At 44.6% G+C, this 25211-nt stretch overlaps 1 protein-coding gene across 1 annotated transcript in view; it reads left to right on the top strand.

The window, feature by feature from the left end:
• Positions 1–21105, top strand: part of LOC306973237 (cadherin-6-like) — a 115429-nt gene extending 94324 nt beyond the window's left edge. The window contains exons 6-12 of the mRNA XM_079570139.1: positions 927–1114; positions 7042–7292; positions 11731–11867; positions 14481–14602; positions 18130–18247; positions 18633–18884; positions 20365–21105. Coding sequence (XP_079426265.1) covers positions 927–1114; positions 7042–7292; positions 11731–11867; positions 14481–14602; positions 18130–18247; positions 18633–18884; positions 20365–20906 — 1610 coding nt within the window. The 3' untranslated portion in view covers positions 20907–21105. The remainder of the gene's footprint in view (positions 1–926; positions 1115–7041; positions 7293–11730; positions 11868–14480; positions 14603–18129; positions 18248–18632; positions 18885–20364) is intronic.
• Positions 21106–25211: the final 4106 nt, after the last annotated feature.

Genomic DNA, 25211 nt, shown 5'->3' with positions numbered 1-25211 from the left:
GGCACAAATCTGTGCACACACTATGTTTTTTTTTGTTTAAAGGAACAGGCCACCGTTTTTCCATCCTGAGATATGTTCTTACCTGAGTTTAGACGAGTTGATACGTACCAAACACGTGCCTGTGAAAGAGCGTGGTCGCTTCCAACTTCACCCCCGTTTGGAGCCATAAAGGAAAATGCTTGGAGAGGCCAAATGCTAACAACATCTTTGGTCATTTTGCGTGACTGAGGGCACGCACAAAGACCAGACAGGTACGCATCAACTCGTCTAAGCTCAGGTAAGAACATATCTCAGTATGGAAAAACGGTGGCCTGTTCCTTTAAAGACTTTATAGTTCAACTGCCCAGCACAATAAAGGCTTTTTAAATGTAAAGAGAGATTTATGATGTGTGTTTTTCTTTTTTGGCTAAAGCTCTGTTGGACCCGAAAGTAGACAAAGTTAACAAACGTATAGAGTTCGAGAAAATCCACTGTTGCCGTGGAGATCCACCATGTTTGTGGCTGTTAGCATACATTTTTCGTAGTGGAGATAAAAACCGTGGAACATCTCCATTAGCTGCTGAGTAACGGCTGGTAAATCCATCTGTGTTTTAATGTGAACAAGAACAAGGATTCATGTTTCTTCTTTCAGTTAGCCACGTGCTCTTGGGCTTAGCCTCTTAGCAGCATGTAAGCTACATTATTGTGGCTCATTTGTTCATTTTTTTGTCCATTTGTTGCTTTAATATTTAATATGATGTTTGGCATAGGTTTACTCGATGAAAATGTGAAAATATGTACCATTGATGAAAAAAGTGACCAGACCCCAACAATAAGCCCTGATTTGTTTTCTATCTGTTAAACTCCTGACTTCAGGACTTGCTGATACAGGCTGAGGAACGTCTCTGATCTGATCCAGACTGTGATGGTGTTTTCTCCTGCTGCAGGCATCTACCAGTTCCGCGTCCCGGAGTCCTTCAAGCACGGCTCGCCGGTGGGCCGGGTGAGGGCCACGGACAGAGACATCGGGAAGAACGCAGAGATGTTCTTCAGCATCGTGAGCGGGGACGGCATGGACGTGTTCGAGATATCTACAGACAGGCAGACGCAGGAGGGCATCATCACCGTCAGCAAGGTGAGACGAGAATTTCAAATGTTACTCTCGAGGAGGTTCTCCGAGTGCGAGATGGTTCCTGTGGGAGCGGCCGCTACAGCAGTCTGACCTGCTGGAGACACACGCATGGATTAGTGGCTCGAAGGCCTTGTCCACACTTAGCAGAGTATTTATAAAACCACCCTCTGGCCACACAGCCCTGTAAAAATAACAACAACTACTAAACAACTACATCAACAACTAACCACATATATGATCAAAGTGTCCTTCACTGTTAGAACTTTACAGACCTGCCTAATCATTTTGAGACAACCTGCTGTAACGCAGTTGCGGTTTTTCTTGACCACAGTGACAGGTGACCACATGACAGCAGACTGTTCTTCTGTGTGAGGACGTAAGAACTGTGACAGTGACAGGAGCAAGGGCCGTGACAAAGCCTGTCTTTGACGAGAAACATGTCTTGGAGGTGAGATGGTTATTCACCAAGGAATAGCTGACCTTAAAGTGCTCCTTCGCCTGCGCTCTTCAGCGTGAAGCAGAACTTGAAACTTTTGAAAAGTGGTTGTTGGGTTCCCTCCACTTTCACAACGTGAATTTTCATTGACTTTACATTTACTTAAAGGATCTGTATCCTGCTATTTTAGCCATTCCAAAGTAAACTATAGGCATTTATATGCTGTACCACTACTGCTATGGAGGACTATTTCTTGTGAGAAAATATTGTCCTCCACCCCCTCTCTCCGAGCTAATCAGCTCATGCATTATTAGCAGTAAAAGAAATATAAACATCACAGCAATAAGTGAAGTTACTTCACTATGCAGTTATAAGGAGTTGACATCTGCACACAGCTTCAGAAATGGCTAATGCACACGCTAACACACACACACTAACACACACGCTAACACACACGCTAACACACACGCTAACACACACACACTAACACACACGCTAACACACACGCTAACACACACGCTAACACACACGCTAACACACACGCTAACACACACGCTAACACACACACACTAACACACACGCTAACACACACGCTAACACACACACACTAACACACACGCTAACACACACGCTAACACACACACTAACACACACACTAACACACACGCTAACACACACACACTAACACACACGCTAACACACACGCTAACACACACACACTAACACACACGCTAACACACACGCTAACACACACGCTAACACACACGCTAACACACACGCTAACACACACGCTAACACACACGCTAACACACACGCTAACACACACGCTAACACACACGCTAACACACACACTAACACACACGCTAACACACACACACTAACACACACACTAACACACACACACTAACACACACACTAACACACACACTAACACACACACACTAACACACACGCTAACACACACACACTAACACACACACACACACTAACACACACACTAACACACACACTAACACACACACTAACACACACACTAACACACACACTAACACACAAGCTAACACACACGCTAACACACACACTAACACACACACTAACACACACGCTAACACACACGCTAACACACACACACTAACACACACGCTAACACACACACACTAACACACACACTAACACTAACACACACGCTAACACACAAGCTAACACACACACTAACACACACACTAACACACAAGCTAACACACACGCTAACACACACACACTAACACACACGCTAACACACACGCTAACACACACACACTAACACACACGCTAACACACACGCTAACACACACACACTAACACACACGCTAACACACACACACTAACACACACGCTAACACACACGCTAACACACACACTAACACACACACTAACACACACGCTAACACACACACTAACACACACACTAACACACACGCTAACACACACACACTAACACACACGCTAACACACACACTAACACACACGCTAACACACACACACTAACACACACGCTAACACACACACACACTAACACACACGCTAACACACACACACTAACACACACGCTAACACACACACTAACACACACGCTAACACACACACTAACACACACACACTAACACACACGCTAACACACACACACTAACACACACACTAACACACACACTAACACACACACTAACACACACACTAACACACACACTAACACACACACTAACACACACACACTAACACACACACACTAACACACACGCTAACACACACTAACACACAAGCTAACACACACGCTAACACACACACACTAACACACACACTAACACACACACACTAACACACACACTAACACACACACTAACACACACACTAACACACACACTAACACACACACTAACACACACACGCTAACACACACACTAACACACACGCTAACACACACGCTAACACACACGCTAACACACACACACTAACACACACGCTAACACACACACACTAACACACACTAACACACACACTAACACACACGCTAACACACACACACTAACACACAAGCAAACACACACACTAACACACACGCTAACACACACACACTAACACACACTAACACACACGCTAACACACACGCTAACACACACACACTAACACACACGCTAACACACACACACTAACACACACACTAACACACACGCTAACACACACACACTAACACACACACTTACACACACACGCTAACACACACACACTAACACACACGCTAACACACACGCTAACACACACACACTAACACACACGCTAACACACACGCTAACACACACACACTAACACACACGCTAACACACACACACACTAACACACACGCTAACACACACACACTAACACACACGCTAACACACACACACTAACACACACACTAACACACACTAACACACACACTAACACACACGCTAACACACACACACTAACACACACACTAACACACACTAACACACACACTAACACACACGCTAACACACACACACTAACACACACACTAACACACACTAACACACACACTAACACACACGCTAACACACACACACTTACACACACACGCTAACACACACACACTTACACACACACACTAACACACACGCTAACACACACGCTAACACACACACACTAACACACACGCTAACACACACACACTAACACACACTAACACACACACTAACACACACACTTACACACACACACTAACACACACGCTAACACACACACACTAACACACACTAACACACACACTTACACACACACACTAACACACACACACTAACACACACGCTAACACACACACACTTACACACACACACTAACACACACACACTAACACACACGCTAACACACACACACTAACACACACACACTAACACACACACTAACACACACTAACACACACACACTAACACACACACTAACACACACTAACACACACACACTAACACACACACACTAACACACACGCTAACACACACACACTAACACACACACACTAACACACACACTAACACACACTAACACACACACTAACACACACACTAACACACACGCTAACACACACACACTAACACACACGCTAACACACACACACTAACACACACACTAACACACACACACTAACACACACGCTAACACACACTAACACACACACTAACACACACACACTAACACACACGCTAACACACACACACTAACACACACGCTAACACACACACACTAACACACACGCTAACACACACACTAACACACACGCTAACACACACACACTAACACACACGCTAGCACACACACACTAACACACACACTAACACACACTAACACACACACTAACACACACACACTAACACACACGCTAACACACACACACTAACACACACACTAACACACACACACTAACACACACGCTAACACACACACACTAACACACACACTAACACACACACACTAACACACACGCTAACACACACACACTAACACACACGCTAACACACACACACTAACACACACGCTAACACACACACACTAACACACACGCTAACACACACGCTAACACACACACACTAACACACACGCTAACACACACACACTAACACACACGCTAACACACACGCTAACACAGTGAAGGTTCATCAGAGACAGTCACAGAAAAACACTCTACTGGCTGATCGTCGCTGAATCCCGGAGAGAGATTCTGACAAGTCCTGCACCTCTCACAGCCAAACGCGCTTTTCTCCGTGACATTATCGTTAGGTAAGAAAGTTAAGGAAGTGTCCAGAGTCGGTTAGAAAGAGCTCCTTCTTCACAACTTTCAGTGCAAACATGACATCTGTTCAGACGCTATGGGGTGTGTTTGTTTTCTTCGCAGGGGCAGCTTGGATGCCTTGGGCACTTCCTTTTTTATTATTATTCTTTTTATTTTATTTCTTACAACAGACATAATAAAAACTTAATAGCTTAACAACAAGGTTAAAACGTCGATTTTGCATGATATAGGACCTTTAAAGCTTAGACTGGGCCTATCCGCACCAGTATTGCGTAGCTCTGGATATTTATGTCCACACTCAAACGCATCACACGAGTTTTTAGAAATCTGCGGTTTGGTGTGGATGACAGGTCGTAGGAACCGTAGGAAAACATCTGTGTTTTGTGAGATACTCTCCACTTTACTTTTGATCGTGGCGATGTTTTTAGATGGCCACTGATGCTACTGATCTCATGTGGTTTAGACTGAGACGCTGCTATCACAGCGCCCCTGCGGCTCCACACTCTTCAGAGTTACACATGTATCTGCTGAGGCCTGCTCCTGTTCAAACACCAGAGACTTTTACTTGACCAGAGAACCATCTTCACCAAACATGGAGCATGTATTATATGTTTTTGAAGATACATTTTTGCTCCTCCAATTGCCTCATCGTTGTCATAATGGGCCGACAGTGGCTCAGATGGTAGAGCTGGTTGTCAGATGGTTGTTGGTTTGAGACCCGTCGTTCAGGGAATACGTGTGACAAAAACACAACGTCAGCACTCTGTACAAACGGCTAATAGTTTCATTTACTAAACAGATGCTCTTTACACAGAAAACACCACAGAACGATGTGCTAAAGTCTGTTAACCCCGTCACCCTCAGCCCAAAACATGGTCAGAATGTGTAAACAACACAAAACATCAGGAGCTCATTGCTTTAAGTTGCAAGAGAAAGTAAAAAAAAGAAGCTTTTCAGTTAGTTACTAATTATTCGCTAACAGGGCTAATACACTAATGGTTGTATGTGTTTGTAAAGGGGAGGGGGCACATGGGGCACAGACTTTTCTGTAACAGTGGCTTCCACTGGTCTAGACTGTCGTTGTGCCGTTGGGCTTGACATTTGTGTGAGTGGTTGGTGGAGGCAATAAATCGTCTAATATCGAAATTGCTCTTTGGCAGATATGCAAATGTACAATATCGAGTTCATCTCAAATGTGAAGAAACGTGAATAAAACATGTGTGGGGGAATTAAAAATAGGGCGAAAATTTAACAAAATAGGGGGAAAAATTGGGCAACAAAGGAAAAAACAAAATGTGGACAAAAAGTTATGAAATTGAAAAATAAAATGCAGGGGGGCAGAAGGGGGGGGAGTAAAAAAATTATTTAAATAGGGAAAAGGAGGGGTTTAGGAAAATATCAGAAACATTTGAATAAAATGGGGGGGAGAAAAGTAATAAATGGGATAAGTGATTATTTTCTGCCCTTTTGTCGTCTGTTCAGGACAGTCATCTGTTTGGGGCAACATAGCATGACCTTTGTCAGCACATTTTTCCATATTTTTTATGGTCTACAAAAATATGGCTTCATCGTCGTTATGGAGAAAGCCTCCAACACATATTGATATGTTTGTTTCTGTCAGCTTCACGTGGCCCTAGTGCAGACTGTAAGACCCATGATGTCTGTTCTCCTCAGCCGCTGGACTACGAGCGTAAGCAGTCGTACACGGTGGAGATCCAGGTCCAGAACACCCACGTGGACACGCGCTTCCTCTCGGCCGGCTCCAAAGACGTGGCCACGGTCCGGATCAGCGTGGAGGACGTGGACGAGCCGCCGCAGTTTGACAAGGCCTTGTACCAGCTGGAGGTCAAGGAGGACGCGGCGGTGGGGGCCGCCGTGGGAGCGGTGAGCGCGGTGGACCCCGACGGAGCGCGGAGCCCGGTCAAGTAAGACAAAAAAAAAACACTCACTGTTCGCTTATGTGGACTTCTGAGGACTTATTCTTGTAAAGTAGCTGCACCATTGATGAGAAGTCCAGCATTATCGAGGACTGTGTTCATTAGCAGCTCCATGTTTGGTTAGAGCTCCCCAGAGGTGGGAGACTCGAGTCACATGACTTGACTCGAGTCAGACTCGAGTCGCCATTTTCTAGACTTGAGACTCTAAAAAGACTTGACTTGGGACTTGCTGTTTGTGACTTGAGACTTAACTTGGACTTGAGGCCAGTGACTCTCAATGACTCGCTGTGACTTTATAGTTATTATTTATTTGAGTGAAACTGTTGAAAGATCAGGATTCATTGTGTAAAAGCGGCGCATCTATGTTTACATATGGTAATTAGCCACATGCTTTTTCAGTTTCCTGACGGAGCGTCTAATCAATACAGCGGGAAAAGGCAGGAGGAAATACGTGTTTCTTTGGATGCATTAAAAGTTTTCTATAGTGAGTGAAGAGGTGAAAATTCATAGACATTTATTAAGAACAGGAAAACGTTCAAAACAATGACTGAAGCTCCGGTGCAGACGGAGCCTCCAGAACGACGACGTAAGAGCTGGATTTATGACAGAAATCTTAGAGCTTTTCAGTGTTTTAAGGCGTTCACTCTAAAGTTACAGCATTTAGAGGTTATTTTCCGCATCCACACAGAGCCCAGGGACAGCGGGACTGAAGGCTGTGTGGAATCTACTTTGAGCAGGGGCGAATCCGAGTATACAGGGCCTGGGGGATCAAAGGGGAACCACTGACAGAAAAACTGACAGAAACTAAAATAGAAAATATTATTTTATATTTATCTTTCAGACTGCAGGGAAAATCAGCTCATGTTTAAAAGACCCTGTTTCCATTTTTTTTAAGTCGGCCCCCGGGCCCCCCTTCCTTAAAATGCTTTCCCAGCAATTTTGTACATAGACTGGAGCATTTAATATATATATTTTAAATTTTGTGGCGATTTAAATATTAATTAGACTTTAAATCCTTAAGAAGTTTGCTTTTAGCCTAAATTTTAGTCAATTAAACACATTAAACACAAAAAAAACGACTTGAGGTGACTTGCCGGCTAAAGAAAGACTTGACTTGTCTTGACTTGACTTGAGCCCATGACAAATTGACTTGCACTTGCTTGAGACTTGGACCTTCATGACTTGGACTTGACTCGAGACGTGCATCTAGTGACTTACTCCCACCTCTGGAGGTCCCTCTACAGGCAGCAGTGGGAATTGCCTCGCTTTTAGCTTTAATTTCACACTAGTGTTTACATAATACAGATAATAAAGCAAGAGTTCCGTGTTAAAAAAGGCTGTGTTCTCTCTATGATGCAAATTTAAATGCAGCTGAAGATGAAACAGCCAAACAAACAGGAATGCTCAAAACTGTGTAAATGACAAAGTAGAACCTTGCCACCTGGACCTGGGTCAGGTCTCAGTTCAGCAACATTATGGAGTGTGAATAACGGCCAAGGAAACGCTCTTTTACCATGGGCCAAAGCTGGAAAAATAAATGGCCTTTCCATGAGTAAAGGACCTAAATGGGTAAAAACACCACGTCCGACCACTCCAGCCGTCTTGACTCTAAGTGTGTGTGGCTGCTGTCGGCGGCCGCGCTGATTCCAGCAGACCTTGATGTTTCATGACAAATGCATGAGGCTTTTTACTGAAATGACAGGACGGACTCGGGGGCAGATCCAGCCCGAAGCCAAAAACCACTCCGCTCCCACCCAGCACGGCAGGAGCGATGCTAACTTTGCTCAGCGTGTCAGTCTGGCTGGTCTCAGAGGAGCCGTCCCTGCGCAAAAACAGCCTATAGGCCTAAAAAAAGTCTTCTCCTTATTGTGTATCTAGTTTAGAAGTACGTTAGTCCTTATTTGAATTTGCAATCGACGTTGTGTGTGATTCCCTTTTAGCCGTGCACAGTCGCCTAACCCGCTGTGGCACATTGTGTACTGCAAATACCAGCCGACGTTCTCTAATTAAAACTTTTACAACTGAAGCGACACGGCGACGCTCCCGAGTGCAAACTGTAATTAAGATAGAAACGGCAGCTCTTACAATAAAGCCGCCGGCCTTGATGATTTGAATGAAACTGGCAGAAGGTACAGGAAGACTGTGAGATGTGCAGAGGAAGAAGAAGAGGTCGTTTTTGAATAGAGCTGGAGCGGGCGGAGCACACGGGAGCAGAGGCCTTGTGCAGTTTGAATGTTGTGCTTTTTTTTCCACGTTTGACCCCAATGAAGATGCAGACGGTGGAAAAGCCACGATTATTATTCTTTCTTGTGGAGGTATACAGTGAGGCGTACAGCGCGAATCACATCACCACTGATTTCAAATGGTTCAGTCTGCTAACTCTGCTGAACTCAATCATGATGGATCCATCTCAGAGCAACTTACTGAATATAAATGACATGGAAGTTAGCTTTTTATCACATTTCCATGTTAGAAGCACAAAGTGGCTTTTTGTACATGTAAATGTGTTACTGATTCCCAGGATGCACTTGTTGTAGCTGTTTCTTTTGTTTCCTGTTCCCTTTAAGTGCACTTTAAAGGGACTATAGGGAGTTTAAAAATGTTAAAATTATGTATTTCCCCCCCCTACATGTTCCAGCTATGTGTAGAATGAGCTCAGACCTGTTCACCACAACTGCCTCTAAAATCCTGCACTGTCACTCAAAAAGGTGTCACTTCGGTCCGAATTGCCGTCATGCACGAGCTTAATATAGAAGGTGCAGTTACACATATGGCCTGAGGTGGCAGTAGTGAGTATTTAAGCCCCTTTAAAGGAATAGGCCACCGTTTTTACATACTGAGATATGCTCTTACCTCCCTTTAGACGTGTTAATATATCCCCGTCTGGTCTTTGTCCGTGCGCTCACACATACGCAGCCTCTCCCACATGTCACATAGCTCCAAAAAAGCTCACGATAGAAGCTACCAAGCTCTTCCACGTGTTCCCTATTTAAATAAAGTTACGTGAAGTGTTTTCATGCGAAGTATATTTACACAGAAATGTAACGTGTCGATTTTATAAGCAAATAAAAAGGGGGACTATATTGTGAGGCGTAATGATACGAGGAGCACAGCGTCCGCGTAGTAACTCCTAAAGACTTCCCCCGCTCACTTCCGTCAATAGCCTTTAGGAGTTACTGCGCGGACGTTTTACTCCTCGTATCATTACGCCTCACAATATAGTCCCCCTTTTTATCTGCTTATAAAATCGACACGTTACATTTCTGTGTAAATATACTTCGCATGAAAACACTTCACGTAACTTTATTTAAATAGGGAACACGTGGAAGAGCTTGGTAGCTTCTATCGTGAGCTTTTTTGGAGCTATATGACATGTGGGAGAGGCTGCGTATGTGTGAGCGCACGGACAAAGACCAGACGGGGATATATTAACTCGACTAAGGTTAGGTAAGAACATATCTCAGTATGTAAAAACGGTGGCCTATTCCTTTAAGCACTTCCAAAAATCAAACCAGATGAATGGGTTTGAGAAGAGGCGAAATGTAACTTTGCAATAGCTTCTAACTGGATCAAGCGTGGGTCATTTTAGCCAATCACAGCCAAGTCTCAAAGCAACAAACCGTGAATCCATTCAATATTTAGTTTGGAGAAGTGTTTTGTGCTTTTCCTTCTTTGTCGTGATGTTTATTATTACTGATGAAACCGGTTGTTTTTTGCCTGAAAATGTTGTTTGTGAATGAGTGTTGAGTGCCACAAGAATTCAGCTTGAAAACAAGGCTTGCTCATGCAGTCTGTGGTGATCTGTAAAGTTACTTCAGTACTTGCTATCTATAGTAAGTATTTCTGTTGATTTTTACTAATAGAAAGTACATGTAATACTGGCAGCGAGTTTTGTACCCTTTAAAAAACCTTATGACTCTCCTGAGCTGTAGGTGGCGCTGTTCAGTGTCTTGCCAAAAATATATCCAGAGGGCGCTTCAATCTACCTTAAAGGAACAGGCCACCGTTTTTCCATACGGAGATATGTTCTTACCTGAGCTTAGACGAGTTGATACGTACCTGGTCTTTGTGTGTGCCCTCAGTCACGCAAAACGACCAAAGATGTTGTGAGCATTTGGCCTCTCCCAGTATATTCCTATAGCTCCAAATGGGGTGAAGACCAAGCTCTTCCACGGGCACAAAGACCAGACGTATCACCTCGTCTAAGCTCAGGTAAGAACATATATGGTGGCCTGTTCCTCCTTGGTGATAAAGTTATTTTCTGTTGTCATATAAAGTGAAATGTCAGCGCTGAGGTCCATGATGTTGTTTCCCTCTAATTTCTAATGGTAGAATTTCAAATATACGTCACTCCAAAGTGAACTGATGTAAGTTGTCAGGGCGGTGGCACAGTGGTTAGCTAAGTGGTGTTGTTTGTGTGCTGTAGGTATACCATAGACCGCCGCACAGACATGGACCGGATCTTCAACATCCACCCGGGGAACGGCTCCATCTTCCTGCTGCGCACCGTGGACCGTGAAGAGAACGCCTGGCACAACATCTCTGTCATCGCCTCGGAGTTCAGTGAGTGCCTCCCCAACGGCTCCCTCTGACAGCAACACTTTCACTTCACTTTTCAATCCTTTCTCCTTTTTAGTCTGGATTTGGTCAACAAAATGTGTTGCAGAGAGAGTCTGTGAGCCTTTTAGCAAACGTGCAGAGGAGCAGACGTGTCTCTGAGGGGGGGGGTTTGAGTGGTTTTGGGGCTGAGGCAGTATAATGGGGGTCAGTAACAACAGTAGCCCTACATTTTACGACTGGGCAATGGTCACAAGTAATCAATCAATCAAACTTTATTTATAAAGCGCTTTGAAGGTTCATAAGGTAAAAGCAGTTCTGAAAGATAAGAAGGACCAAGACCATTAAGACATTTAAAAACCATTAAAAGAACTTTAAAATTGATCCTGAAACACACGGGGCCAATGCAGCGATTCTCAAACCGGTGTAATGTGGTCCCGCCTCCTGGTCTTCGTCAGGTGTAATGTGGTCCCGCCTCCTGGTCTTCGTCAGGTGTAATGTGGTCCCGCCTCCTGGTCTTCGTCAGGTGTAATGTGGTCCCGCCTCCTGGTCTTCGTCAGGTGTAATGTGGTCCCGCCTCCTGGTCTTCCTCAGGTGTAATGTGGTCCCGCCTCCTGGTCTTCGTCAGGTGTAATGTGGTCCCGCCTCCTGGTCTTCATCAGGTGTAATGTGGTCCCGCCTCCTGGTCTTCGTCAGGACTCGAGCTGCTGTAAACCTGAGATCTTCTTTTTGTGAAGAGCAGAAAGCCGGGCATTACAGTAGTGGATACGACTGGTGATAAAAGCATGCATGAGCGTCTCCGTGTTGGCCCGAGAGAGAATGGGGCGACTCTGGCTATGTTCTTTAGATGTAAAAACCTATCTTTGTGATATTATTAATGTGTGGAATAAACGCCAGCTCAGAGTCAAAGATCACACCAGGTTCTTCACCTGTGAGGGAGGATTAAAGACAGTGACTGTAGTTTGGGTAAAAGTCTCTCTCTCAGGGCCGATGATTAACATTTCAGTTTTGTCCTGGTTAAGCTGGAGAAAGTTTTCTGCCATCCAGGATTTGATTCTAAAATGCAGTTAAAAAGAGCATCCATTGGCCTGGTGTCATCAGGAGACATGGAGATGTATAACTGTGTATCATCAGCATAACTGTGAAAGTTGACTCCGTGTCTCCTGATGACATCACCAAGAGGAGCATATACAGGTTAAAAAGCACTGGGCCTAAAATTGAACCCTGGGGCACACCACATGTGATTCCATGGACCTCAGAGGAGCAGGTATCCACAAGTGAAAGGTATCTTTGGCACATTTACATCCAGGTGTTGCCAGTCACATAGCACTGCATTTCTCCAAAAGTCATTCTGAATATATATTTATTTACCCACATGATCTGGCGACCCCCTGACCCTCAGGTTGAGAACCACTGCTTTAGAGGAAACATTTATGCCACTGTTGCTCTGCAGAGACAGCGTTAGTCCTGTCTCCACTCGAACAGCTCAATAACATGACAAAGAATTCCAATCAGTCATTCCACGTTATCTTTGACCGGCCCCGCCTCCAACACAAGATCGGAGAGCAATAAACCTGCTTTTTCTTTTTCTGCACAGAACGTTCGCAAGAATTGAAAAGTTTCTATCCAGTGGCTCTCCTCTCGCCTTGAAACACAAAACTGAAAGAACTCCAGTCCTTCGCAAACATTCAGGCCTTTTTGAATGCGTGAAATAAACACGGTTATCACAATAACAGCTTTCAGAAATGCGAGCCCTACATTCCAGCGCGATGCTTCACTGTGGCTGTTTGCTGAGGCTCTGAGGGGTTAAGGCCTCGATGTAAATATAATGTCACATATTTGCTCTGCGCGGCCTTGTAAGTGTTGAGAAATGCTCTTCAGTCGGAGCTCGCCTGGAAAGGGCTGTACAGAAACACGGACAATCTGATACACTTTCTCTTTACAAACCTCAGCACAACGTGACATTTGATTCCATTAGGAACAGTATTCAGCTCTGATAATCCAACAGGAGGTCGGAACATCTTCAGTCTTAAAGGAACAGGCCACAGTTCTTCCATACTGAGATATGTTCTTACCTGAGCGTAGACGAGTTGATCCGTACCTGTCTGGTCTTTGTGCCCGTGGAGGAGCGTGGTCGCTTCTAACTTCACCCCCGTTTGGAGCTATAGGAATACACTGGGAGAGGCCAAGTGCTAACAACATCTTTGGTCTTTTTGCGTGACTGAGCGCACGCACAAAGACCAGACAGGTACGCATCAACTCGTCTAAGCTCAGGTAAGAACATATCTCAGTATGGAAAAACGGTGGCCTGTTCCTTTAAAGAACCCAGTCCAGATACATCCCTGAGTCATAAGCAACACAGGCCAGACATTTAACGCTCCCTTTTTTCTCCACTTTTCCACTGAAATAAACCATGTTAAGGCTCATTTATTTTCCGAAACAGAAACCACCCCTGTATTACCTCATTTTCTTGACTATACTTCAGTAAGTGTGGCGTAAAAACATGGCAATGTGACAATTGCACATTGTACGCCAGCCATTGGACCTGATATAAACGTCCGTACACAGACTAATGTGTGTTTTTGATCTGAAAGTGTTTATGATGTGTTTGCCCCACAGATAACCCGCGTCAGAGCAGCAGCATCAACGTCTACGTCCGCGTGCTGGACATCAACGACAACGCGCCCGTCCTCGCCACCGTGTACGAGACCTACGTGTGTGAGAAGTCCAAAGCTGCTCAGGTAAGAGTCCTGCAGAACATTACTCCAGGGCCTCCGGGGAGAAAGGGGTTCACATGACAATGATCAATACCAGATCCCATTGGGCTGTTGTCAGGTGCAGTGGCCTGGACTATTGTTTATGATAGCTATGGACATTTACCGTGTCTTGTCTGAGGTATTGAAATGAGAAAGATACAATACTACTTTGGAAAATGTCATCAAAAGGGGATGTTTGAGTGTAAAATTGAACTGGCTGACGGTGATCACATACACTTTACACTGACTGGTTTGTTTGTGGCGATGGGATGTGGTCTGACTCTGTGCGCTCCATTTTATTGTCAGGGCTATTAAACAGGATATTCTTCTGATCCAACACATGTATCTCCCCATCAGAGAAGAAGAAGAAAAACAGGGTCCAGGGCTTTTGCACACTCAGAGTTTTGGGCTGGATGACCTGTTTTCCGTAAACACAGTTAAAAATGTTCTTCCCAAGGATCATCCACTGATCCAGCACATGATTCAGCTGGCTATGAAACTCAGTCTTTGCATAAGTAACACATTTATTTCAAGTTATGAACAGCAAACAAAACAGTTTAATTGATCGAGGTAAAATTGTAGATGTTATTCCGCTCTCTTCAATCTGTCAAGCTTCTATATAATGATGCTAAAGCTCACAGTAAACACTCTTCCTCCCTAATCATGTCGTTTGGAGAGGCGGCGGCATCGAGGAGCCGCTAATCACCCCCTGCTTTAGTCGAGCCGGTGCACAGGGGCCCAGCGGAGAGACAGGTACAGCTCCGCAGGGCGCATATTCACATTTACATAATCTGAATCTGCAGCACGGGCTCATGGAAGGAGAGCGAACAGCTGCGCACGCCAAAGGAGTGCATTCACTAAAAGTGAAATGAGATGTAGCGAACACTGCTGTTAGCTTAAAGAACACAACGATAACGAGGAGTAAAAGGGAAGCTAACGACAGTTATTCACTCCTGGGCTTTCCTGATGACTGAGGCAAAGGTTTTCAACAGGTGCCTAAGAAGGTTCTTCAGCTCCACAGCCATTGGTGACACTCAGGTCTTCTCAGGTGAACAGGGGCCTGTAGTTTCACTGCACAGTGTGTGGATGCAAAGCTACTTTCTCCAGACAAAACTGAAATCATTGGACCTCATTTGTTCTTAACGCCGTCTTAGGAAGGTTTTTGGCATTTTGGCAGCTGAAAACGTTCCTCTGTAAGAACAAATCCTGAACACAGTCAGGAGGACACACAAAGTTCTGCACACAGTAATGCTCCTGATGGAACCCAACATTCTGAGTCCTATTTGTATTAAATCTTTAAGTAATAACTCCAGGAAACATGTGAGTATAGTAGTATATAAAATAGCACTAAATATGCACTGTATTAACATTATTTGATAAAGACGAGCGTCGGTCTCGAACTTAGAACCTTGAGTTTATAAATCAGGCTCTCGACTTTTCACTTTCGTGATGTACAGGTTATGTCTATTCAATCATTTTGTAATGAGAGCTACTTCGCCCAGATGTTTAGGTGGGTCCTTGAGTGCGAGGCGCCGGAGGTTTTTCTTTTGGGGTTTTCTTTGTTATAAGTTCTGGATTTGCGTGTTGCCGTTCGTATGCTCCTCTGGCTGCCCGTTGCTCACGGCACTTCTTGTCCTTATTTGTGTTATCATTCATCCCTCTCGAAAACAGAAAAATCAGCTTAGATCAGCTCTAGTAAGGAACTACGCCGCATTACTGTGTCCTGCTGTTCTCTTCTCTCTTATACAGTCTGAGGCTTTGTGGATGTTTTAAAATGTCTTCCATTTTGGACCAGCTGTCAGGATTGAGAAGATCCCCATGTCCCTGTACAGTTACTCTCTCCGATGCAGCCTCGGAGGAAGCTCTGCCTCACAGTCTCTCCACTCTCACACTGGCCATCCATCAGGGGCTCACCTAGTTACTATGGCTACATGTGAAACCTGATGACCTCTTCCCAAAACGACCTTTTGAGCTGCACTGAATGATTTCCACCCTTTTGTACTATTAGCCTAGCGATTCATCCGTCTGTCTTTTACTGATGTTGATATTGTTTAGGACTCAGACCTGAACTTGCACAGCAGCTTTGTACCGTCCAAAACGTTGCCAAACTCAAGGGTCCAGTGTCTAACCCTGACTTGGAGAGACTTGCTCATGTGTCTTCAAAAGGTTGGACCATAACTGATTTTTTGAAGATTTTCATGTAGCTAACCCTTGCGCTCAGTTCCAAATTAGCAGGTCTAAGGTGGAAATAATCCAGACTAAACCAGGACTACAACAGACCTCACACTCTCCGCGTCCAGATGTTGGGCCAGGGCCACTCACAGTGACAGACATCATGTCTTAAAGGATCATGATGATAATAGTGTTGCTGATATTCAGTCTTGACTGCAAGCGTGAATCAATTAAATAAACTTGAAACTTGTTTGAATATGAAAAAATGTAATCCAAAACTGAGATTGATCAATATGAGAAAGAGCAAAGGGAGATTCTTGTCCATATTGTCCATCCCTATGCGGGCCAAGTGCTATGACATGAATAACTTCAAATCATCTGGGAGGCAGAGGAGATTTGGTTGTGCAAATGTGTTCAGACCGTAAAACATGAGTGTAAAGTAGTGTAAAGTAGACATCTCCAACCTTTTTCACCTGGCGAGCTACTTTTTATTCAAAGACGCTAGGAAGAGTTCACCTGGAGAGGCAGTCGCCAAGATGATATTTATGATTGCAGAAAATGAATTGAATTCTGTCCAATATTTCCAGAACAAACACGAAAATGCCTCTGAAATGTGACCTATCAAACATTTGTAGAAATGTAAAAAGTCTTTGGCGAGTCTGTGAGGAAAGAATGCCAGTCTTATGTCAATGTCAAGCTTGTATGACATAAGACTGGCATAGACTTACAGTATGTTATACAAGACTATGTTTTGGACATGCAGTGCACAAAAGGCCAACGTCCAGTCAACCCTAGTTCACTGGACGTCAGGCTTTATCCATGTGACTGGTTTAAGTGTCTGTTCTTTGGCCAATCAGTGTCAAAAAGTCAACAAGAACCAGTCCAATAAACATGCATTACCTCACCTTATAGAAGGAATGTGCTTCACCAGCCCAAGAGCTGCACCTCTTAGAAAATCACTGTAAAATAATACACCAGTTTTGTTTTGTTGCATGTAAGTTATAAAGCTGTACTGCAAACCAGCTCAAAAGGTGCATCTGTTATGTTCTGGCCGCCGCTCCCTTCCCTGTTCGCCCAATTATGTCCCTTTCTGTTTTCAAGTTGGCAACCCTACTGTGAACAGTCACTCAATGTATCAACGAAAAAAAAGCTCTTTTCACGGGTGTAAAGAATAGAAAAGAATAAGATCATTATACTAACGCTCTCACTTCATAGTGGCTACATCAAACAATAGGAACACATTCACTTACCCACGAGTTGGGTAGCAGTAAATAAACTCTCATTCTCTTCTACCTGTGAACATATAGTAAAGATTTGTGTTGTTGTGGTTTGTGCTGCAGCGGATCCAGACCATCAGTGCAGTGGACGCGGACGAGCCCTCCACTGGACACAAGTTCTTCTTCAGCCTGGCACCAGAGGGCGCCTACCGCAGTAACTTCACCGTCAGGGACAACGGAGGTGAGGACCAGGACCAGAGGGAGACTTGTATTCATGTGCTCTGCTGCCATCTGCTGTAGAAATGAACATACTGCAGCTGACGCCATGATATTACCCTCCACCTGCTTCTCAAATGTTTCTTCTTCTGCTCATGATGAATATTTGCAGTGAGATATATCAGAGTAAAGTTTTAGTCAATTAGATTAACTCACTTTGGGAAGAGGAACTGTTTTGTTTTTTGTTTTTTTACTCAAGTAAGAATATTAATACTGGAGTTAAACCATTCTGTGGTAAAACTACTGTAATGAGTGGCAGCTGTTCTGTAGTACAGCTGCCAAAGCCCTCTGAGCGGGACCGTCCCACAGACAGAACAGGGCCCCTCACCTCCCCCCCTCTCTCTCCTCAGACAACACAGCGGCCATCCTGACGCGGAGGAACAGCTACAGCCGGCTGCAGCAGAGCGTGTACCTGGTTTCCGTGGTGATCACAGACGCAGACTACCCCATGCAGAGCAGCACGGGCACACTCACCGTGCGCGTGTGCACGTGTGATCGTCACGGCAACATGGAGCTGTGCAACGCTGAGGCTCTGAGCAGCAGCCCGGGCCTGAGCACAGGAGCACTCATCGCTATCCTGCTGTGTGCCGTCATACTGCTGAGTAAGTACAAAAACACGGCCCGCGAGATGATTAAATCTGGCCCCTGACCCGCAGAGCATGTGCGTGAGTGTGTCAAACAGAAAGTCAGTCTCTAGCCCATTCCTGTGCGGAGTTATGAGTTTTTAAAGAAATAACCACAATGCTCTTTCCAGCCACTAGGGGGCAGCTTTAATGAATAAAAAGGAAAACACTTCCACATATGTCCAGCAGAGGGCACTGACATAATAAGAGATTACGATGGTCAGTCTGCCCAGGGCGGCTCTGGCTACAATAGTAGCTTGCTACCACTGAGTATGAATGAATAATGACGACAGTGTAGCACGTTTGGCCAAATCACTATTTTAAAATCTCAGCTCATTATTATTCATTTATTGGAAACAAATGTTCTCAATAGTATTTTCCTGTTTACATTATGTGCGACTCACGACCCGCCGAGAGATAAAAAGACAATTTCTTTGAAATTTGTATCATTTATTTGAGCTAAAACAACCGTCACTTCCTTAAATGCTGACCCTGAGCCAATAGCAACACTTGGTCGCTAAAGATATCTATATTTTTTGAAACCTGCTTTAGAAAAAAACAATACTAGTAGTAACAAAACATATTTTTCAGTACCAGACTGATATGGTTAACACAGCCCTAGCTGACAGACATCAGATTGCTTGATATTGTGCATTCCTGATGGCAGAGTGAGCTGTCCTCTCACTTCAGTCATTGGCACTGATTTAAGTTTTTTCCCAGTGGATACCCAGTCGTGCAACTGACCCACCAATCCACTTTTTTACTTTCCCTTTTCTGCAAAAATAAACACCGCTAACAGACAGCGCTAGCCTCATGCCCTCCAGAGCCTGAAACTTGCATCAATGACCTTTGGTCGAAGCCATGATTCAATCTTGAACTAGCACGTGGTGAAGACGAGTGCAGGCTCACAGTTTTACATTCCCCACAGCTAACAATGTGACATCTAAACATCTAATAAGACTCTCAAAGAAGCTGCAGTTTACACCAGGCAATACTTACAAGGCACTTCACAGCTGGAAGGTCCGGGTTCCATTCTCATCAGGGACGGGGCCTTTCTGTGCAGGGTTTGCATGTTCTCCCCGTGTCTGCGTAGGTTTCCTCCAGGTACTCCGGTCTCTCCTATCACTAAAACATGTACAATAGACCAGGATGAATAAGAGTGTGTTTGAGAGTGTGCATGGGGGACGACAGATGGAAATTAGCCCATTGCTACAACCCAGTGTGGCGTATTTACATGCATGAGACCCATTTATGTTCATTAACATGCACTGTCCCGACCAAATAAATAAATAAACATATACCACAGCGATAGACACTGACCACCTTTGAGTTACTGGGAAGCCTCTCGACCTTCAACGAAGCTATTAGCATAGCAGCCAAGTCCTGCAGAAGGAATGAAGAGATCACGCCTAGAGCATGTGTGTCCCTGTGCGTCTCCTAACCTTTGTGTCTCCCTCAGTGATCGTGTTCCTGTTCGCCGCGCTGAAGCGACAGCGGAAGCAGGAACCTCTGATCATCTCCAAGGAGGACGTGCGGGACAACGTGGTGAGCTACAACGACGAGGGCGGGGGCGAGGAGGACACCCAGGCCTTCGACATGGGCGCGCTCCGTCACCCCGACTCCGCCGCAGCCGTGCTGGAGGAACCGGCCAAGCAGAGGCGGGACATCATGCCCACCGACACCCTGCTGTACCCGCCCCACCGCAGACACACCCCCTCCGCCATGCTCCTGCCCGTGCTCGGCCCGCGGGACAACAACGGAGACGTGCGGGACTTTATCAACCAAAGAGTGTTGGAGCACGACTGCAACCCTGCGGCACCCCCCTACGACTCGCTGGCCACCTATGCTTACGAGGGGGCGGGCTCGGTGGCAGAGTCGCTCAGCTCTCTTGGCTCCGCCTCCTCCGAAGCGGACCAGGACTATCACTACCTGAGTGAGTGGGGGCCACGCTTCAGGAAACTGGCCGACCTGTACGGGGCGGACGACAGTGACTTCTGCTAACAGACAATCACCTGTGGAGGCTATCGAGCGTAATGGGACATCTGTAAAGGAATAATCCAGGACTGTGTTGTGTTCAGTGGTTCAGGCCCTTCTAAAGACGACCCCTCCCAGTTTGGAAAAGCACAAGGGCTGCAAAGCGGAACACCGGAGTAGTATTTTTTTCCAATCTCTTGTCAATCAGTTGACAAACACCATAGATGTAAGATAGAGCAGATAACTGGTGTTCTATTCAACCCCATTCATGGTAATGATCCCGAGTGGTCGGTGAAATCAACATGGCTGCTCAACCTTCTCCTACGAAGCCTGTTTCTTAAAAGGGCCAAAAGGCAGGAAACCCCGTACTCGCCTCTACCGAGCTCCAGCTACAGAACCCTTTTTAGTGCTGATGTACAAAAACCAGCGTGGATAAAAATATGATGCTTACGGTGTTGTCACATGGGTCATAGCAACTTCTAGAAAAATAAAAACTCTTTGGAGCCAGGCATTTAAACGAGGTCAAAGTCTTCATAACGCTGTCTCCTAATTGTGTTTTGGGGTCGCCCCCGGCCACCAGGGGGTGGTATTATCAGCTCCCTGCCATGAGGACCAAAGAGAAGCGCTTTCCTCGACCCATTGACAAACACAAGAAATCAACACACAAAATACTGAAACATAGAAATAAAAAGGAGAAGTGGCGTTCGATCCTAATGTATACTGGCAGTTAGCAATTCGGCTACTCCGGGAAAGTGTTTAAAGTCAGTTAGCCCACTAGCATTAGCCATCAAACATTACAAATGATAAATGATACAGATGTTTTCAGCTGTTGTCCACATAAGGTGAGGTCGAAGCCTCGTTAGAAATCCTTAATGAATGTACAGACCTTTGGAGATGTTACTTTAGATACAAATTAGCACAGAAAAGTGTCCTCTGAGCTAAATGCTAACTCTAATTCAGTCAAGTTTCCGCTTTCACATCTAGTGTATGATCAACTAAAGATGTTGATGATAAAGGAACCACAGAAATCATATAAATGCCATGCTATTCATTTGTATGGGGACAGAACATTCCATTCAAATGGGTCCGGGATTCGTCAGCTAACAAAATGTGCACATTTGGAACAGGCTTAAATAGCTAAAGGCATTTCTAGGAAAGCTATGAACTGAAACTCATACAAACATATTCATTTCTCTTTGGAAACGTAAGATATCGATGCCCAAAAGTATGCAGGATATATTCACTTTAAATGATGAAAACATTACGATACTTTTAGCACTCAAACTGCTTTCACAACAAAGTAAGAGTATCATGTTCCAAAAATGTTATCTTTTAAGTAATAAGATGTTTTTGTCGACACGGGTCACTCTCACTAATCCAAGTGTTCTGTTTGTACTGGAAGCTATAACAGATTCATATTCAAAAGTACTTCAAAAAGACATATCAAAGCACACAAATACAAAGGCATACACCTAAGCGGATCATTAAAAAGATGCCAAGTAGTTTTGTAACACTCGGTAGAATGAAATAGGAGACCTGAGAATTGACATTGTTTAATCAACACTAAGGGTGAGAGAGATGATGAAATGTGGAACAAAACAAATACAAGTATCAGAACATGTTAGTATGTGCTCGCTCCTGTCGGCTTTTCCAAACTGGGACTTTTCCCCGGCCACATTTGTGTCAAAACAACCTAAAGAAACGCAGGATGATCCCCTTTTTAACAGACAATTTCCCTTCCACGATTTCTTTTGTAACCCCGATCAAACTTTGACTTGATATTTGGACAGTCATTTCTCGGCCCATCAATTTTCTAAAATCAAGAACTTTCAGATTTACCTTGGGATTGAACTCTTTCGTACGAGTCCATCTGGTGCTTTCCCCCCGTCCAAAGCAACGGAAACCTCTCACGATGGATACGGGACGTGTTTACTTGATTTCCACAGAACCTTTTCACGGAGCTTCTCGACATGTTGGAAAAGTGACTTTCTGTAGCTCCTGACACCAATCAGTGCATGTGGAGCTTTAAATCCACCTCATGGATGACTTTCTATTTTTATGTGCGAACTTTCCTGTCGGACTTCTTGCGTACCAAAAACTCTCAGACACAAACTATACGGAGGGACTTTGGAGGCTATGTTTGGATGAGTGGACCACAATCTTTCTGAGCAAAGTGTCCTTGCGTCGCCCTTCCTAAAAGCGCTGGGACTGACCAGAAGGGGGCGATGACTCTTTCAGTTGATGCTTTTCTTTTGTATTTTTCCGTTGTATGTTTTTGCGTCTTGTACAATTGGAGCATTCCGGAGGAGCGGGGGAGCCATTCGGACACAGAGTACGCACTGTCCAAGCTTTCTGTCGTTGCGCTGCACATGAGAATATTGACAAAAGCATTTCGTGATGATCGACTGTACATGTGTCAGACACTGTTTTTTTTTAATGAGGCGTATGTTTGTAAAATAAAAACTTGAATTACATTTCACACGTTCGGCCTCATTTATTCAGGGATTCCACGGTTGGCGAGTGGTGTTAGCCAGTTAGCCTGTTTGGCTAGCCACCTGACTCACCCCATGTTCTACACAGGAGCACCGCTCTGGAGCTCTGGAGCTCTGGAGCTCTGGAGCTACCAGTCACTCTCCAACCAGTCACATCCAGCTTTGACAAAAAATAAGCTACACACAGGCTACAGCAGGGGGGCCCAAACTTTTTGTCTCCGAGCTCCAAAATGAAAAAGTGCCTGTGAGTCGCGGGCCAAACACGGCGATGTCAAGCACGAAAAACACATATAACTGCAAATTATAAAGATACTTTATTTTGTGTGTCAGTTCAGCATCAATTCTTTTATAAGTCAGTTTTTAACATACACTGTTGTTGACGTCAATAACCTTTGCAATAAAAGTTGGAAAACTGTGAAAGTTGATGCTACAACGCTCTGTAGTTAATAAATACCAAGACACCACAACAGTGTTTCCTTAAAGGGGGGGGGGTATTATGCAAAATCGACTTTTTCAAGTTTTACATCATGTTATTCTGTCACTCCCTCATTAAAAACATGGCTGAAGTGTTGCCTTGGCACATTCACGTATTTCTGAGTAATCTGTAAAAACTCTGATGGCGGCCATTTTAGGGATAGGTTTGCCTGAGTCCTCCTAGGAACGCCCCCACCTCCTGGAGACGCCTCCGAGCTTTCGTCACCAGCCGAGTAACCAACCACTGCTCCTCAGCAGAACCCCCTCCCCACTGATGCCACAGACAGCGTGTGGAGGGGGCGTGTCCGAAAGGCTCAGAGGTTCTTAAAGAGACAGAGGCCTATTTCAAGACATTCACTACAGCCATTTTGAGAGAGACATTTTATACAAGGCAGTTATTCTAATTTACTGCATTTACAGACCAACAGAAGGTTTGTCATCATTGTAGTGTGATATAGACTGGTGCTATGGGACTGAAAAAAGCAGAATAACTTTAACTTTGCAAAAGGAGTGAAACAGCGCCCCCAATTTGACGCTGGTGGTCAAAAAGTGTACTGCATCCATATTTACCATTGCGAATGAATGGAAGAGAGTTAGTATTAACCACACGCAGTGCAAAAGTAGGTCACTCTCTGGCGGGCCAACAGAATTGTTTCAGCGGGCTAAATTTGGCCCGCGGGCCCCACTTTGGGCACTCCTGTAGCCTTCTGACTACCAGGAGAAATATGATCCAATCACATATTTTTTTTAAATCCTCCAAACTGTATTAGAAGACTGAAATGTTAAATTTTAAGATGCTCACTGAAGTGGACATCGGACAAGTGAAACTGACCCTTGATGGCAAATCAATGATAAAACCAAAAGATCAAGAACGACTTTAACACAGTAGTGATGGCCAAAAAACTTGCGCGCTCCAGAGCCTGTATCGCTCTTCCTGAAGCAGATGCTTTGGAACACTGGTGGAACTTTGGAACACAACATCTGGTCACGTGACTGTCTCGAACACTGATTAATTCTGTGAGTGACGAATCTTGTCTTAAAGAGACGCAAGTTGGCCATTTTATACTCACTACTGCCACCGCCGTATAGTCCCTTTAAAGCGGGTCATCAGCTCAGAGCGTCTCACTGTGCTGCCTTTAGCGGCAAGGCGCTAAACAACAGATGTTTTCTCGCCCATATAGTGATGTCAATCATTAGTAAATGTGCTATATATTATCCATTTAACTGCGTTCATGTGGAGAAAGAGGCTGTGAGCCAGAATACATGTTATATGTTATGTATTTTCTTATTCGTTACAAAGTCCTGCTTTTGAACAGACACTAAAGCTGATCAGGCGAGGGAAACGAAGGAGCTCCATCTACAGCAA

The sequence above is a fragment of the Gobius niger genome (assembly GCF_951799975.1).
Source record: "Gobius niger genome assembly, chromosome: 13".
In the NCBI taxonomy this organism is placed as follows: Eukaryota; Metazoa; Chordata; class Actinopteri; order Gobiiformes; family Gobiidae; genus Gobius; species Gobius niger.
This window is presented reverse-complemented; position numbering and strand designations above follow the sequence as displayed.